This window comes from Pongo abelii, chromosome 10 (genome assembly GCF_028885655.2).
Source record: "Pongo abelii isolate AG06213 chromosome 10, NHGRI_mPonAbe1-v2.0_pri, whole genome shotgun sequence".
Lineage (NCBI taxonomy): Eukaryota > Metazoa > Chordata > Mammalia > Primates > Hominidae > Pongo > Pongo abelii.
In genome coordinates this window covers 33506660-33524009 of record NC_071995.2, presented here as the reverse complement: position 1 = coordinate 33524009, position 17350 = coordinate 33506660, and the positions used below count along the sequence as shown (strand labels likewise).

General features: G+C 39.3%; 1 protein-coding gene across 8 annotated transcripts in view; it reads right to left on the bottom strand.

Annotated features, from left to right (window-relative positions):
* Positions 1-6424: 6424 nt before the first annotated feature.
* BICD1 (BICD cargo adaptor 1) overlaps positions 6425-17350 on the bottom strand; it is a 274370-nt gene continuing 263444 nt past the window's right edge. For all 8 annotated transcript variants that reach the window (XM_063712107.1, XM_002823090.4, XM_054527085.2 and 5 more), the window contains one exon: positions 6425-12528. In XM_063712107.1, coding sequence (XP_063568177.1) covers positions 12523-12528 — 6 coding nt within the window. In that variant the 3' untranslated portion in view covers positions 6425-12522. The remainder of the gene's footprint in view (positions 12529-17350) is intronic.

Below are 17350 nucleotides of genomic sequence, written 5' to 3'. Positions count from 1 at the left end.
TCGGCGCCGCCGGCTGGCGCCTGCTGGGCTTGATTGGGGGACGAGTTCCCTCTGGGCTGCCCAGGCTACCTGCCGCAAAGTCCCGCAGCGGCGAGCGCCATTGAGAGGTGAAGCTGGCTGGGCTTCTGGGTGGGGTGGGGACTTGGAGAACTTTTCTGTCTAGCTAAAGGATTGTAAATGCACCAATCAGCACTCTGTGTCTGGCTAAAGGTTTGTAAACGCACCAATCAGCACTCTGTCAAAACGGACCAATCAGCTCTCTGTAAAATGGGCCAATCAGCAGGATGTGGGTGGGGCTAAATAAGGCAATAAAAGCAGCCCCCCCCCCCCCCCCACCCCACCCCACCGCCCACCGCCGAGCTAGCAGCGGCAATCCGCTGAGTCGGCTTCTAGGTAGTAGAGGTTTTCTTTTGCTCTCGGCAATAAATCTTACTGCTGCTCAGTGTTTGGGTCTGCTGTTGTGTTGGAGGTGTAACACTGACCGGGAAGGTCTGTAGCTTCACTCCTGAAGGTAGGGGGGCTGCAAACGCACCAGAAAGAGTAAACTCCAGACACATCTGAACATAGGAAAGAAAAAACTCCAGACCCACAGTCTGTAAGAACTGTAGTACTTACTGTGAGGGTCTGTGACTTCAAGACCAAGAACCCAACAATTCCAGACACAATACTATGATAGTTATATAATTATTATGCAAATCTTTTTTGTTTGTTTATTTGAGACAGAGTCTTCCTCTGTTGCCAAGGCTGGAGTGTAGTGGTGCGATCCCGGCTCACTGCAACCCCCGCCACGGGTTCAAGCGATTCACTTGCTTCAGCCTCCCCGAGTAGCTGGGATTACAGGTGCACGCTACCACGCCCAGCTGCTTTTTTTTTTTCTGGACCTCAGGTGATCTGCACACCTCAGGCTCCCAAAGTGCTGGGATTACAGTTGTGAGCCACTGCACCCAGCCACTAATATTATTTTTAATAACACAGTACCTAGATAATTGGAGTCCTATATATTGACATGTGTGAAATTCATTCATTCACTTATACATACGTTAATTCAGCAACTTTTTTTTTTTTTTTTTTTTTGCTGGGTTTTGCTCTGTTGCCCAGATTGGAGTGCAGTGGCACTATCTTGGCTCACTGCAACCTCCACCTCCCAGGTTCAAGCAGTTCTCCCTCTCTCAGTCTCCCAAGTAGCTGGGGATTACAACCACGGCCACCACACCTGGCTGATTTAGAGCTGGGGTTTCACCATGTTGGCCAGGCTGGTCTCAAACTCCTGACCTCAAGTGATCCACCCAGCCGGCTTTTTTTCCCCTGATGTCAGGTGATCCACCCGCCTTGGCCTCCCAAAGTGCTGGGATTACAGGCATGAGCCACTGTGCCCAGCCCAAGTAGGCATTTTTTAATCCTCATTTGAAAAACAAGACCACTTGAGCTTGAAGAGGGTAAGAACCTTTCTGAAGTGACAGAGCTAGTAAGTGCCAGGGTTAGAATTTGAACAAAATTTTATGTTTTTAAAAATAGTTCTGCTGACATAGTCTGCTATGGAACAAATACTCATCTAGATTTTGTGCTTTTTTTGTTTGTTTGTTTTGAGATGGAGTCTCGCTCTGTCGCCCAGCCTAGAGTGCAGTGGCACGATCTCGGCTAACTGCAAGCTCCACCTCTCGGGTTCACGCCATTCTCCTGCCTCAGCCTCCAGAGTAGCTGGGACTACAGGCACCCACCACCATGCCCAGCTAATTTTTTTTGTATTTATTTTTAGTAGAGAAGGGGTTTCACCGCATTAGCCAGGATAGTCTCGATCTCCTGATCTGCCCGCCTTGGCCTCCCAAAGTGCTGGGATTACAGGCGTGAGCCACCGCACCCAGCCGATTTTGTGCTTTTATTTATGGCTTCATTGTGAAATTTTTGAGAGCCCACGTTATCTTAATTTTTTTACTTTGGATAAATCATTTATTTACATGGCTGAAAACAATATGTAAGAAAGGCATTCGTGCACTGGAAGAGTCTGGCTTCCACCCTTTTATCATACCCTCTGCTCTTTTACAGATAACCATTTCTATCAGTTTCCACTGTTACTTTATCCAAAACAAGAAAAACTTAATATATATTTTTATATTCTCCTTTTTTTACATATAGGGTGGTTTACTACACATGAGCACCCATATATTCAAAATCAATGGATTTCAATGAGGTAAATAATTTCTTTTTTGATTTATTTGGAATAAAGGTTGGCATGAATCACTGATTAATCTTGGACTAATAGCTCTTTTCAGTTAGGCAAATCTTCCTGTGACATTTGACTGACATTATTAATATTTTACAGCTTCAAAGGACATCAAACTATAAAAGTATCAGTAGGGTTCTTAAATTAGTTTTACCTTAATATACACTAATTAAAATGTCTACTGTTGCTTTTTTTAAGATTTAAAGATTTTTATAATCTTAGTATGACCTGATACACATGTCAGAGTTTAGAAATTTTGAGTTGACATGTTATGGCTACATTGGAATATGGAAGTATTGCAAGATTCAACTTTAGAACTCTTTGATATATTAGCATTAAATATTTTTCCCCAGGACGTAAACACATTAATATTTTTCCTTCCAAGCACAGAAACTTAGAAATATATTTTGTTAAAAACAAAGCCCAGTTTCTTTTTTTAATAAGTTTTTGTTTTATTTTTGAGACAGTGTCTCACTCTGTCGCCCAGGCTGGAGCACAGTGGTGCAATCTCAGCTCTCTGCAACCTCTGCTTCCCGGTTTCAAGCCATTCTCTTGCCTCAGCCTCCTGAGTAGCTGGGATTACAGGCATGCACCACCAAGTCTGGCTAATTTTTGTATTTTTAGTAGAGACGGGTTTTCACCATGTTGGTCAGGCTGGTCTCAAACTCCGACCTCGTGATCCGCCTGCTTCAGCCTCCCAAAGTGCTGGGATTACAGGCGTGAGCCACAGCGCCTGGTTACCAAAGTCCAGTTTCTGAATAGCTACATTCAGTGTTGAGATCCTGAATCATTATTTCAGCATATTCTGGTGCATGGCTGGCTTCATGGCCTGTGGATCCCTGCCGTCAAACAAGGCCCTGTGCTTAGAAGGACCTCATGTTCGGCCTAATGCATTGCTGTCACTGTCTTGAAATTCTTCTTATTTTTTGATCAGGGAGCCCTGCATTTTCATTTTGCACTGGGACTAGCAAATTATATAGACAAGCCCATCTTGGGATATGAAACATACATCTATCCTACTAGTTATAGTCTTTCACCTGACTTTAGTAGTAACAGAAGCTAACTTACTGAATTATCTTTCTTTTATCTCCTACTGATATAGATAATAAGGAAAATGAGGGGTTGGGGGCGTTGGCTTACACCTGTATTCCAAGCACTTTGGGAGGCCAAGGCAGGTGGATCACCTGACATCAGGAGTTTGGGACCAGGTTGGCCAATATGGTGAAACCCCGTCTCTAGTAAAAATACAAAAATTAGCTGGGCGTGGTGGCGGGCACCTGTAGTCCCAGCTACTCCAGAGGCTGAGGTAGGAGAATCGCTTGAACCTGGGAGGTGGAGGTTGCAGTGAGCTGAGATCGCCCCATTGTACTCCAGCCTGAGCAACAAGAGTGAAACTGAAAACTAAAAACTAAATAAACAAATTAATCTTTAAAAAAAAAAAAAAATGGGCAAGGCACAGTAGCTCACGTCTGTAATCCCAGCACTTTGGGAGGCCAAGGCGGGTGGATCACGAGATCAGGAGATTGAGACCATGCTGGTTAACATGGTGAAACCCCATCTCTACTAAAAATAAAAAAAAATTAGCCAGGCGTGGTGGCAGGCGCCTGTAGTCCCAGCTACTCAGGAGGCTGAGGCAGGAGAATGGCATGAATCCACGAGGCAGAGCTTGCAGTGAGCCGAGATCGCGCCACTGCACTCCAGGCTGGGTGACAGAGCGAGACTCCATCTCAAATAAAAAGAAAAAAGAAAAAAAAGAAAACAAGGGAACAAGGTATTCTTGCTGTAACATTTCTTTACTATTTAACAAGAAGCCACTATATTTATGATTTATTTATCTTTATGTTGCTTCCTACATTCAAATTATATTATAAATTGTTTACTTTTGACCCTTGAAATATTTTTCCCAGAGATTTATCTTCCTTGACAGTTATTTTGTGGATTAATTATTCTGAGGGTCTTCTAAAGCATTTAAGTGTACTTGATTCATAAGTTGTTTAAGAAACTCAGTTGGGCATAGTAGCTCATGCCTGTGTAATCCCAGCACTTTGGGAGGCTGTGGCAGGAGGATCACTTGAGTCTAGGGCTTTAAGACCAGACTGGGCAACATAGGGAGACCTCATCTTTACAAAAAGTAAAAAATTAGCCGGGCATGATGGTGTGCACATGTGGTCCTAGCTACTTGGGAGGCTGCAGTGGGAGGATCAGTTGAGCCTATGAGGTCAGGGCTGCAGTGAACTGTGATCTTGCCAGTGCATGCCAGCCTGGGCAACAGAGCAAGATCTTGTCACACACACACAAAAAAGAAGAACTCTTAGATTATTTCACTGTGCATACTTAGCCTCCTATTACAGTGTTAAGAGATCTAGTTTTTAGATTCACTAAGACAGAATGACAAGAATAAGCATTCACTTAATTTAAAGGCCATTTCCCCCAATTAGTTGATATTTAGTGCCACTATAATTATATAAGTAGGTGACATTAGGTTCTGTAAACTCAATTCTGGATGTCTTATGAGAAAGCTAGATGTCAAGAAGCCAAGAAACTCACTTCTCAGGAACAACTACTCTAATTCAAAATTGACTGAGTTCCTACAATGTGCTAGTCAGCATCTGTACGACCAAAAACTAAGAAAATCCTTTCCTGGCTGGGCGAGGTGGCTCATGTCTGTAATCACACACTTTCAGAGTCTGAGATGAGAGAATTACTTGAGTCCAGGAGCTCAAGACCAGCCTAGGCAACATAGTGGGACCTCATCTGTACAAAAAAATTAAACAATTAGCCAGGCATGGTGGTACATGCCTGTGATCCCAACTACTTGGGAGGCCGAGGTGGCAGAATCATTTGAGCCCAGGGAGTTGAGGCTGCAGTGAGCCAAGATCATGCCACTGCACTCCTGCCTGGGTGGCAGAGTGAGGCCATGTTTCAAAAGAAAAAAAAGTCCGGCTGGGTGCGGTGGCTCCCGCCTGTAATCCCAGCACTTTGGGAGGCTGAGGCGGGCGGATCATGAGGTCAGGAGATGAAGACCATCTTGGCCAACATGGTGAAACCCTGTCTCTACTAAAAATACAAAAATTAGCTGGGCATGGTGGTACATGCCTGTAATCCCAGCTACTCAGGAGGCTGAGGCATGAAAATAGCTTGAACCAGGGAGTCGGAGGTTGCAGTGAGCCAAGATCATGCCACTGCACTCCAGCCTGGGAGACAGAGCAAGACTCCCTCTTTAAAACAAAAAGAAGAAGAAGAAGAAGAAAAAAAAATCCCTTCCACAAGTTCCCATCGATTCTGATATCTTTCTCATCCCCTGTGGGTTGCAATATATAGGCTGTCCAAGTTGCCTGCAAAATGTATAGATGAGAAGAGACTTTCTTGATGCGTCCAGCTGTTTTCACTTTTGAATGTGACAGACTATCAGCTTTATCATGTAAGAGAAAGTCAAGTATCAAATAGACTTATAGATCCAACCTCCAAGAAAAACAAAAGCTTTTGGAAGAGAAAAAGGAGAAATTTGTAGAAAAGTTTACATTATTATTTCTAGTGTTGTATTTATGCAACAGGTGAGCAGACAACTTTTGCCAGGATGTTGGCTGCCCGTGTTGCACAAATTTGATTAGCTATAATGAGGATTGCGTTAGACGCTTTAACTCACTAGAATGCCATGTTCTATCTGGCTCTCCCCCTCCTCCACCCTTTAAATAAAATCGAATCAAAGTGGATGGTTCCCAAAGCAGCTGATTTACTACAATATGTATTTGTAGGAGGAGCTAGAAAATTAACCTCCCTCAAGTTTTGGAACTCTGCTGTTCCAAAAAGAACAAAGAGGAATTGTCTCCCAAAATAATGCATAGAAACTTCATTCTTCTTTCATCAAAATAATGTTTCCTGTTTTAGAACAAGCATTTTCTTCATGTTGGTACATTTCTAATAGAATTCAGCCAAGTATATCCTCCTGCCAAAATAGCTTTCTAGAAAAGATTACAAGTAGAAGAGGTGATAACTGGAGGAAATGAGCAGAGTTGATACACATTACTTACCAGGAATGTATAGAATTGTTGTTAAAGCAAAGCGTTTAGTTTTTAGTTCAAATAAGTTCTCACTTTGAATAAACATATAGATCACATCTGAATTCATATAGTCTTTTCTTTTTTGTAAGTATACATCAAAATGACATACAGAAAAACTGCTCAAATTGATAAAAAGGCAGCATTAATGAAATGAACAAAAAATAACCAGTTTATTTACTGGAAAAAGTTATGCATTACACCATATTCAGTTGGTAACATAAACCAAGATATAAGAATCGATATATTGGCTTCTGGTTATTTTCTTAGCACTGGAGTGCCTTTTCCAACCATTGAGTGCATGATCAGATTACACAAATACAAGCACATATCATGTGGATTCTCCCATGAGACATTATTCACTTAGGATTGTCTACAATAAAAAAATGTTAAAGTACAAGCAATAATAAATTCATAAGAATTTTTTGAATTTAAAATAAATGCATGTGTCTTTGAGAACATTTCTTTTGAAATTCATATTTTTAAAAATAACAAAAAAGTTTCTTAAATCAGTCTTTTAGTCATGTTTTCATATGGTATTTATCAGTAGGTGGAAACACTTCACATCATTTAACCCCAAAAGGCATAATAATAAAACTGCAATTAAATGTAGGAACAGTTGAATCATTACAACAGTAATACAGTGTACAAATCAGAGTTGGCCACACAATACACATGTTAATACTGGAAAGAAATACAATATCAGAATCATGGATGGTTCATCACATAAGCATAATCATGCAAATAAAAACACTGAGTAGATTATAAAAATGTCATAAGAGATTTTCAAACAGTAATTGTTTGACTCTTATAGTCAAACCATTGAGCTTAAACATTTTGTGGGAATGATGTTAAAATGATGTATTTCCTCTAAGATTGGCTGCACAAATCATACCTATGAACCCAATGATTCATTCTGTAACTCCATTATCTATCACTGAATAATTATTTTTAAATAAAATGATATTTCCCCTTACTTTATAGTTCTCTCATCTTTGTTTTAAAATGACTTTTTAAAAAGAAAAACATATTTACACAAAGAAGCACCAGATTTACTTCTCGGTGTTTTCATTAGAGAACAATGATCGAAGAATAATTCTGAAAGAAAAAAAGTAAAAAATGTGTTCTCAACAAGTGTTCTACAGCAATTAAACTCCAATCACAGGAATAATCTGGCTCAGCAGTTTATCCAGGCTTCAGCTTAAATAGGGCAAATTTTAAATAACTCGAGAAGGGATAAAAATACGCTGAGGATTAGAGCCATGCAGTTCAATATGGAAAGGAGACTAGATATAGATAACAATCTCCTTACATTCCTAATGGACAGACGATCACAGAGAAATGAGACTTCTATAGTGTTCATCTTATGAATATGGGAAAGCTTACATGATATGAAATAATTCATGCAAACATTTTACATTGCATATTTCTATGCACTCTCGCCCTTACACTAAAGGCAGTTAATTGCTCTTCTTCTTCTTAAGTAGAATATTCTGGAAAATTCTCAATTGGGCAACATGTCTTAATACTAAATATCTCTTTCAATTACACTTTGAATAATAAGGACGAAAGACATGTCTAGATGAAATCTTTCAGGTGTAAACATAATACGATCAGGTTACAAATGCAATACATTAGGGACTATGGCAGTTATGTTGGCATATAAATAAAGATGAACTTAATTTTAGACACAACTCATCCGAGGGCATTATTACAGACAATGGAAAAGGTCACTCGGGAGCTAGATTGATCTTGTAGTTCCATAGAAGTTGATTTTAAGGTAAAAAAAGTACTTGTCAGTATCAGCACTGATCATGCTCTCTGTCATAACCTATCATAACTCCAGTTCAACAGCTTTTTGAAGAATTATGTTCCCTTTACTTGAAAACATATTCTTGTACATTTTTTGCAGCCTTAAATATAAGGGTTACTTAAAAATCACTCTAGTTTATAAACAAACAAAAAAACTGGAAGGCAACCTTTTTAAAATTGTGAACTTTATCCTATGTTTCTTTCAAATTTAGTCCTACTTCCTACCTACCATATCAATGTATTTGTGGCAGCCTGAGTTTGAACCCACCACAGTTCCTTACTGGAAATCCATCAGCTTCCCCCGATGTCTCTGAGGGACAGATTGTAACTTTTGGCTGATTGATTATGACAATTATACATTAAAATTGACACTCATCCCAGAAGAAAAGATATTTCATTTCTTCCTTTTCATGTTTTGTGATCTCCATTTGAGACATGTAGAGAACTTTAATTAATACAGAATATCAAGAAATCTCCACATTCTTAGGTTATTGGACCAGTGTTTCATGCTTGTTTCAAACAGAAGAACTTATCTGCACAAGGATATTTTCCAAAGCACAAAAAAGCAAATGTTGTAGACTGAAGATCCTTTTAAATAAAGACGAAATCTGAAATGTGTTTGCCCTCCACTGAGGGATTGCATACCTTCTATTTCTGAAGTATTCCTGAGGACATTGTTTTTTTAGATTCTGACAAGTGAAGTTTTTTAGTAAAAGTACTATATTCTGAACAATTTTAAAGATACCATGGAATATAGCTGAAAGAAAAAATAATACCAACAATCATTTTTTTTCCAACAAATATCTTGGAAAAATAAAGATTGCCATCCTATTTTCAAATATAAAATATTTTATGATTAACCAGTAAAACTTTAATGTATTTTAAAACTTAAAATAAAAGAATCAGAGGATTATGAGCTCCCAGAACTGAAATGCATTCTCCTATCTTGCCACTTAATACTTACTAGACCACCAATGATATTCAATTTTTACAAAACAAATATTCTTTATGATTATCAATTTCCACGTTAATTTCCCAGTGTTAAAAATCTCTTTCCTAGAGTTACTATACATCCTTCACACTGAAGCCTTTTTTATTCTAGACTTAGTAACAATATCTATAGCTGATATCTATCATTTGTTAAATATTCTTTTCTTGAAGACCACTATTGTACCTCCTCTTCATTAGACTAAAGTATAATTTCTAAATAGGTCTTTTCTTATTTAACAATTTTCCTTTTCCTCAAAGTTCTCCAAATTCTTTTATTAGATCCAGAATTGGATATATGAATGGGATCTAATGGATTATGTGTGGACCAGAAAGATTAAGCCAAGCTCCTTTATTTATGCCGCTCGGCACTCAGGCCAAAGACAATTTATTGCTTCTTATTTTTTGATTAAGGAAAATCCTCAGGAGAAAAACATTTCTCCATACTATTCAATATTGTAATTGTGCTTACTTTTAAAAAACTACCTGTTTACTTTGCTAACTACTTTTACTAGTTAGCATTAGTCTTTGCTCACTCTGTTTGCAATAATTAGCCAGTATTTTTTAGTGTATTTCTGCTGTTTATTTTTCCTCTCTAAGTATGTCTTCAATTAGTCTTACTGGAGTTCATTCTTTTTGGTTCTCACTAGTTCTGCCCCTTTTCAATTTCCTTTTGAATTCCTGATGTCATCTTTACAGATACTGATTTTTATCAACACTACACATATTGATTCATTTTAAATGCCTATAAATAAATATAGATATGGCTCAGTGTAAACTATACTAAATGATGCCACAGTGTAAATACATGGTATTCTCTCTTACTGCTTAGGGACTATCACTTAATTTTGTGCTGAAAATGAGAAATTTATTTCCAAGTTTCTATAACTTCTTGGCAAAGATTCACTAAAATTATTTTCATAGAATTAGTATTTCAGAAAAAGACTTTCCCACTCTATGAAGATAAATAACTGAAATGAAACTAGTTTATAATAGTCGTAATAATACACTTTGTATTGGAAGAAATGTTTTGTGTGTGACCCGGCTTTTCATGGAGTCCTAGATTCAGAGTTAGGGATAAAGAATGCAAATACAACATCGCCGACTGGCAATACTGCCCCATCATCACACACAGACAATACTTCCTGCTGAACTCCCAGTCCCACCAAACAAAACCGATGAGACGATATAGGAACATGTTCTGAGGTACTTTTTAAAAAGGCATATATTTCCCTCAGGCACAAACAGTTTTTATTAAAAGTCAACTTAGCAGCTATGCCACTTCTCAGGTCCAAATACGTGGTGCTTGAGAAAGGGGGGAAAATAAAAAACACAAAGTGAGGGCAAGGGTAAGCTTTCTTTCATTGAACTCTGATAAAATCCACAGTCTCACTAATACCGGTACTAGGCAGATACAATGCCAGTGAAATGAAGACAATGTTTAGGAACAGCAAGGCCATGCAGGTAGAAAAGAGCGGAAGGTTAGGCTGCTATGGTTGGGAACTTCATGTCGAATCGTTTTGTTTCTGTTTCTGTACTTTAACCTGAACCCCTATTTTGGTGAAGATTTCAACTCTTTACTCCACGTTGCATAATAAATGACACTGTGGAAAATAGCACTCATATAAAGAACATAAAACGTCCTGGTTGCTTTGGTAATAGCGACCACTACTTAATAGGCGTATGACTAACGAAAGCTCCTGCAATGTGCTTTACGACTTACCATTTGGTCTCTGATGGACCACTCCATTTCTGTGCCACCCATGTTCGCTTAATAAGCTGAGTGGCTCCTGGATCTCCTTTCTCAGTGCCCTACACTGGTAACTGTCCTTTGTGTTAACAGTGAGGGTCATTTTTGTTTTGAAGAGAAGTTACAGATGTCTTTATATGAAAAGGTCAAACCCTTATGGTTTTAAATAAGTTAAGGCTACCTGACAAAGACAAGGAATCAGGGCTAGGAGCAATTCTGTGGGCAGCACTTGATGGTTAAGGAGCCCAAGAGTGTTAGACCTTTCAGCTCAGTTAGCTGTTTTCCTTGTTTGTCAGATTATGTGCAAAATAAATTTTGCCATGAAAATCCACTGCCTTAAATCAAGTCATAAAAGTTACCCAGCAGAATCTGTAAATTAACCAGGAACATGTATTATCTCAAGATAATAGAATGTTTGTAGGCACCTGAGTGTTTGTCAAAAGTAGACAATGAGCTAAGGTTTATTATCTATTGTTTTTTTGGCAAGGAATATTCGTTATGAAAAAACCTAACAACAACAAAACATACAATTTTAATCAAACTTTGAACACTCTCTGGGTAAATTAATTAATTAAAGGCTATCTTACATCTATGTATGTATATATTTTCCCATTTGTACTTGATACCTTTTATCAGGAAAGACTCAGTAGGACCCTGATTTTGGGAGAAGTAAAAAAAATTCTGGTCATTAAATAAACACACCATTTTTTTCCCTTCAAGTTATTGAGCCTTCTTTAACATTATCACACACATACACACATACAAAGGAGCAGCACCAGTACATCTACTCAACTGCAATGAAGAAATAAAATTAAAGATGCCATCAAAACTTGAATAAGTCAATAAATCATAACTTAGTCTCTTTCTTAGATTTACTTAGTAATGTCCAGTGAAGAACTCTAGTTAAAAATACAAAAACACAACCCAGCAGTTAATGAGCTACTGATTAGAAAATAAGTGCATAAACAATACCAGCGTAGCAGCAAAATACAGTTATTGTTAACATTCTGATGCACCTCATTTATCATTTTGTGCAAGAAAAATGACCACAGTCTGGCCAATTCCAGATTTCAAACTAAATTCAAACTCATACTTAATTGAGCAAATTATGCTTATTTGAAAATAAATGAATTAAATTCACCTCAGAGAAATTATTTGTATAGACATAAATCATGTAGCAAATAAAGTACAAAATAAATATCAATGACAAAAATATTGGAATCAACTTCCCTAGCTGAATTTGGAGTGTGAGGAAAGATGATACTACAATATACGTATTTTACATGTCTTAGGTCTCTCTTATGCTATCGAGGTAAAGCCAGCCATCTGAGACACGTTTCCTGTTTCTTTTTTCTTTTTTTTAAATTTAAATGAACTGTAGCCATTTGATGGCAGAAGTTTATCTGTGACTCAGAGAAACCACAAAATGTTTTATCACATAAGGGTCTGTGCTTCGTATTCTTCTCAACTTTCTCTCGTCTTCCAAAACGATGGACATTAATCCAATTGTACATCTAACAACCGAGAAGAAAACACCCGCTGGATCTTGGGCAGTATCCTGTGTGTGGCTACAAAACTTCCACCCCAGATGTTCGTCCACAGGAGATGAAGACTAGGGGTGAGGAGGCTTGGAGAGACAGTGGAGAGGGGCGCACTGGGAGCTGGAATGTGGCTGCTCCTCGGGGAGAGCTGTGTCAGGACTGGAAAGGAGAAACAAGCACATCAGCAAGAAACACATTTCAAAGGGCCAGGCACAGTGGTAGGGGTTAGACGAGATATTTTTGCATACATTTTGAGAACATGAACAGAAATCTGCACAGTAAATGGTTTCCATCTAAAGCATGCCAAGATAATGGTAGCTTTTCAAAACAAGGCATAAGAAAGAAAAATGAAATGTATTAAGGAAATGATATATGAACTCTTCCCTCAAAGTCACTCTTTTCTTGTTTTCCCTATTTTCTTGCCCCCAGCATTTTACAGAAGTTCTTCTCAATTTTTGCACGGTCTTGTTTTCCTAGGTCTCTGCGTTAGCTGTAAGATTTCATGAGATCAGTTCTTTTCAAACTTTAATATGCATTCAAATTACCTGGGGAGCTCAGTATAAAGGGCAGATTCGGATTCATTAGGTGTGGGGTGGGATCTGAGATTCTACATTTTTAATGAGCTCCCAGTGATGCTGATGGTACTGACAGGTTGACCAAGGCTTTGGAGTTTAGAGGATTCTATAGTTATCTGGTAGATCCAGATTCACTAGGATAAAGAATTTGCCTGTGGAAGTCTAATTTGCTCTAAGATTTCCCCCTACCTGCTTGGGCTTGGAGGTATAAGGAAGAATTTTATATTTCACCTCCCCCTTTTCTTTTTTTTTTAGATGGAGTCTCGTTGTTCTGCCCAGGCTGCTGTGCAGTGGCTCCAACTCAGCTCACTGCAGCCTCCGCCTCCCGAGTTGAAGCGATTCTTCTGCCTCAGCCTCCCGAGCAGCTGGGATTACATGCATGCACTACCATGCCCTGTCAATTTTTCTATTTTTAGTAGCGATGGGGTTTTGCCATGTTAGCCAGGCTGGTCTCGAACTCCTGATCTCAGGTGATCCACCTGCCTCGGCCTCCCCAAGTGTTGGGATTACAGGCGTGAGCCACCGAGCCCAGCCTAACATTTCCCATTTGTTAAGTGTATAATGTACCTTTCCAAATGATCGCCTATGATAGCCTCTAGTTTAAATGAACCTGTGCTCAGGCCTATCAGGGTCTGGATGAATAATCTTGAAGAATAAAGAAGCAAAATCATTGAGTTTCCTAGGGTAAAATGACAAAACACATTTGGGTTTGGGCCTTTTAAAATTTGACTAGCAGCCAGGCGTGGTGGCTCACACCTGTAGTCCCAGCACTTTGGGAGGCCGAGGCAGGAGGATTATGAGGTCAAGAGATTGAGATCATCCTGGCCAACATGGCGAAACCCCGTCTCTACTAAAAATACAAAAAAAAAATTAGCTGGGTATGGTGGCGTGCGCCTGTAGTCCCAGCTATTCAGGAGGCTGAGGCAGGAGAATCACTTGAACATGAGAGAGGCAGAAGTTGCAGCGAGCCAAGATGGCGCCATTGTACTCCAGCTTGGCGACAGGGCGACACTCCGTCTCAAAAAAAAAAAAAAAAAGTGACTAGCAGTGGGGGAATCACAACATGGAGATTTTTTTTTTAATTAGAAAAGAATATTTTTCTAAAACTCTGTTATATTCCCTTAAACTATGAAAGTCAGTACTATATAATTCATTTCTACCAGAAGTGATGTTTGAGAGAACAATTCAAGGCTCATTATTACTACTAATTTAAGCATAGCTTTTTAAAGCTAATTAAAATTAGCTTTAAATTTAATGGAGTTTAAAATTTAATGGAGTCATTAAAATTAGTATTAAACAAATAATTTTTATCTTTGGTACTGAAATTATCCTTTATCTATATCTCTTGTATTTTAATACAAAATCATAATTATGGAAAATATCTGATTGGCTTGAGGTTATTCTTTCTTCCCAAACTCTTTGAAGTGCTGTAAATTTAGTTTAAAAGAAGATTTGCTGTTCTGTACTGGTTAAGACAAGCAGTGATAAAAATTATTTTTCCTGCCTATTTTTAAAATGTGGTATGTAAACATGGGAGAACTGGAGCTTCAACAAAAAGCCTAAGAAAATAGTGCATAGTTTCATGTGTAAATTTTTTTGATATGGAGTCTCACTGTTCCCCAGGCAGGAGTGCAGTGGCACGATCTCGGCTCACTGCAACCTCCGCCTCCTGGGTTCAAGCAATTCTCCTGCTTCAGCCTCCCGAGTAGCTGGGATTACAGGCGCCCACCACCGCGTCCGGCTAATTTTTTGTATTTTTAGTAGAGACGGGGTTTCACCATTTTGGCCAGGCTGGTCTCCAACTCCTGACTTCAAGTGATCTGCCCACCTTGGCCTCCCAAAGTGCTAGGATTACACACACGAGCCACCGTGCCCAGCCTCATTTATAAATTAGAAAATAAGCCCGGGCGCAGTGGCTCACGCCTGTAATCCTAGCACTTCAGGAGGCCAAGGCGGGTGGATCACGAGCTCAGGAGATAGAGACCATTCTGGCCAACATGGTGAAACCCCGTCTCTACTAAAAATAAAAATTAGCCGGGCGTGGTGGCGGGTGCCTGTAGTCCCAGCTACTCCAGAGGGTGAGGCAGGAGAATGGTGTGAACCCGGGAGGCGGAGCTTGCAGTGAGCCGAGATTGCGTCACTGCACTCCAGCCTGGGCGACGGAGCCAGACTCCGTCTCAAAAAAAAAAAAAAAAAGAGGAAAATAAATTAAGAAAATCTTAAGCCAAGCATAGTGTGGCTCACGCCTGTAATCCCAGCACTTTGGGAGGCCGAGGCAGGTGAATCACCTGAGGTTGGGAGTTCAAGACCATCCTGACCAACATGGAGAAACCCCATCTCTACTAAAAATACAAAAAAAAAAAAAAAAAAAAAAAAAAAAAAAAAATTAGCCGGGCGTGGTGGCACATGCCTGGAATCCCAGCTACTCGGGAGGCTGAGGGAGGAGAATCTCTTGAACCCAGGAGGCGGATGTTGCGGTGAGCTGAGATCACGCCATTGCACTCCAGCCTGGGTAACAAGAGCAAAACTCCATCTCAAAAAAAAAAAAAGAAAGAAAAGAAAATATTTAAAACAGAAAATAACGTATGGCAAGATTCACACTTGACCCTCCAAACAGAGTTTGATGGCCTGGTAAACAGCAGGTTACAAGTCACACTTTCCCATTGACCTAACAGTTTCTTTCTGCAAATATGCATGACTTAGACTGCTGACTTCCACAGCACATATAGTAAAAAAACTCCAATTTTACTATACGTGCTGTGGAAATCAGCACCAGAACTAATTTCTTTTTAGGGAACTAAACATATTATGCAATGTGATTTATGGCAAGTAATGCAGAATCGTCACATCACACAAGAAAGATTGGTTTTTTTTCTTTTCTTTTTTTTTTTTTGAGCGGAATCTCACTTTGTTGCCCAGGCTGGAGTGCAGTGGCATGATCTCAGCTCACTGCAACTTCTGCCTCCTGGGTTCAAGCAATTCTAGTGCCTCAGCCTCCTGAGTAGCAGGGATTACAGGCCTGCGCCACCACACCTGGCTAATTTTTGTATTTTTAGTAGAGACAGAGTTTCACCATGTTGCCCAGGCTGGTCTCGAACTCCTGACCTCAAGTGATCAGCCTGCCTCTGCTTCCCAAAGTGCTAGGATTACAGGCATGAGCCACTGTGTCCACCCAAGAAAGATATGTTTTTGAAGACCTTGTGTAATCCAATACTCTTTTTTTTTTTTGAGACAGAGTCTCAAACTGTCGCCCAGCCTGGAGTGCACTGGTGCGATCTTGGCTCACTGCCACCTCCACCTTCCGGGTTCAAGCAATTCTCCTGCCTCTGCCTCCGGAGTAGCTGGGACTACAGGCACATGCCACAACACCCAGCTAATTTTTTGTATTTTTTTTAGTAGAGATGGGGTTTCACTGTGTTAGCCATGACAGTCTCGAACTCCTGACCTTGTGATTCGCCCCCCTTGGCCTCCCAAAGTGTTGGGATTACAGGCGTGAGCCACTGCACCTGGCCCCAATACTCTTTTTGATAAAGGAAGACAAATATTTCTGCTTGACCAGCTGAAGTGTGTAGCAATAGCTTAAATATGGGTTACAACTCACTTTGCCTAACACCTTGACATTACATCATTCATGATGATTTAAATTTTTTTCATTCCTTTAGATAGATTTCTCACATAAAGTGAGTTATTATCTATAGTATTAATATTTTTAATTTGCATAAAATGCTGCAGTCACATGGTGTATATTATGTGTAAATTAACCTGTAAGACACACATTCTTGGCTTACAGGTTAAGATACTATTTCTTGGATATAAATATTTGATAAATTATAATCATTTAAGGCATAGAATGAATTCAGTTTCAGTTGTGATTGCTAAATATTTTCAAGAGTCTACTTGTTATTCAACATTTACCATTAATTTTACTTTACATAGGTAGATCATGTTGTAAATGGCAAGTTTAGGAAACTGTTACTAAGATATAAAATTGGATACATCTTCAGGAAGTTTCTTTTTTTTTCCCAAGTAGAAAACTACCTGATAGAAGGGAAGTGCTAAATACCAAACAACTCTATATATTTCAATATTATATCCAAGGCTATATACCTTGGGCATTCCTTTCATATTATAATACCTATTATCTATAAACAATTTTGATAATTTAGCTCTACAATGGAATTAGCCTGTAAAAAGTATACATGGAAAAGTTCTACTTTTTTTCTGTTTTTGGAGACAGGGTCCTCTTCTGCCACCCAGGCTGGAGTGCAGTGGCACAATCTCGGCTCACTGCTGCCTTGAACTCCTAGGCTGAAATGATCCTCCCACCGCAGCCTCCTGAGTAGCTGGGACTACAGATGCAGGCCACCATGCCTAATTTTTGTATTTTGTTTTAAAGGACAGGGTTT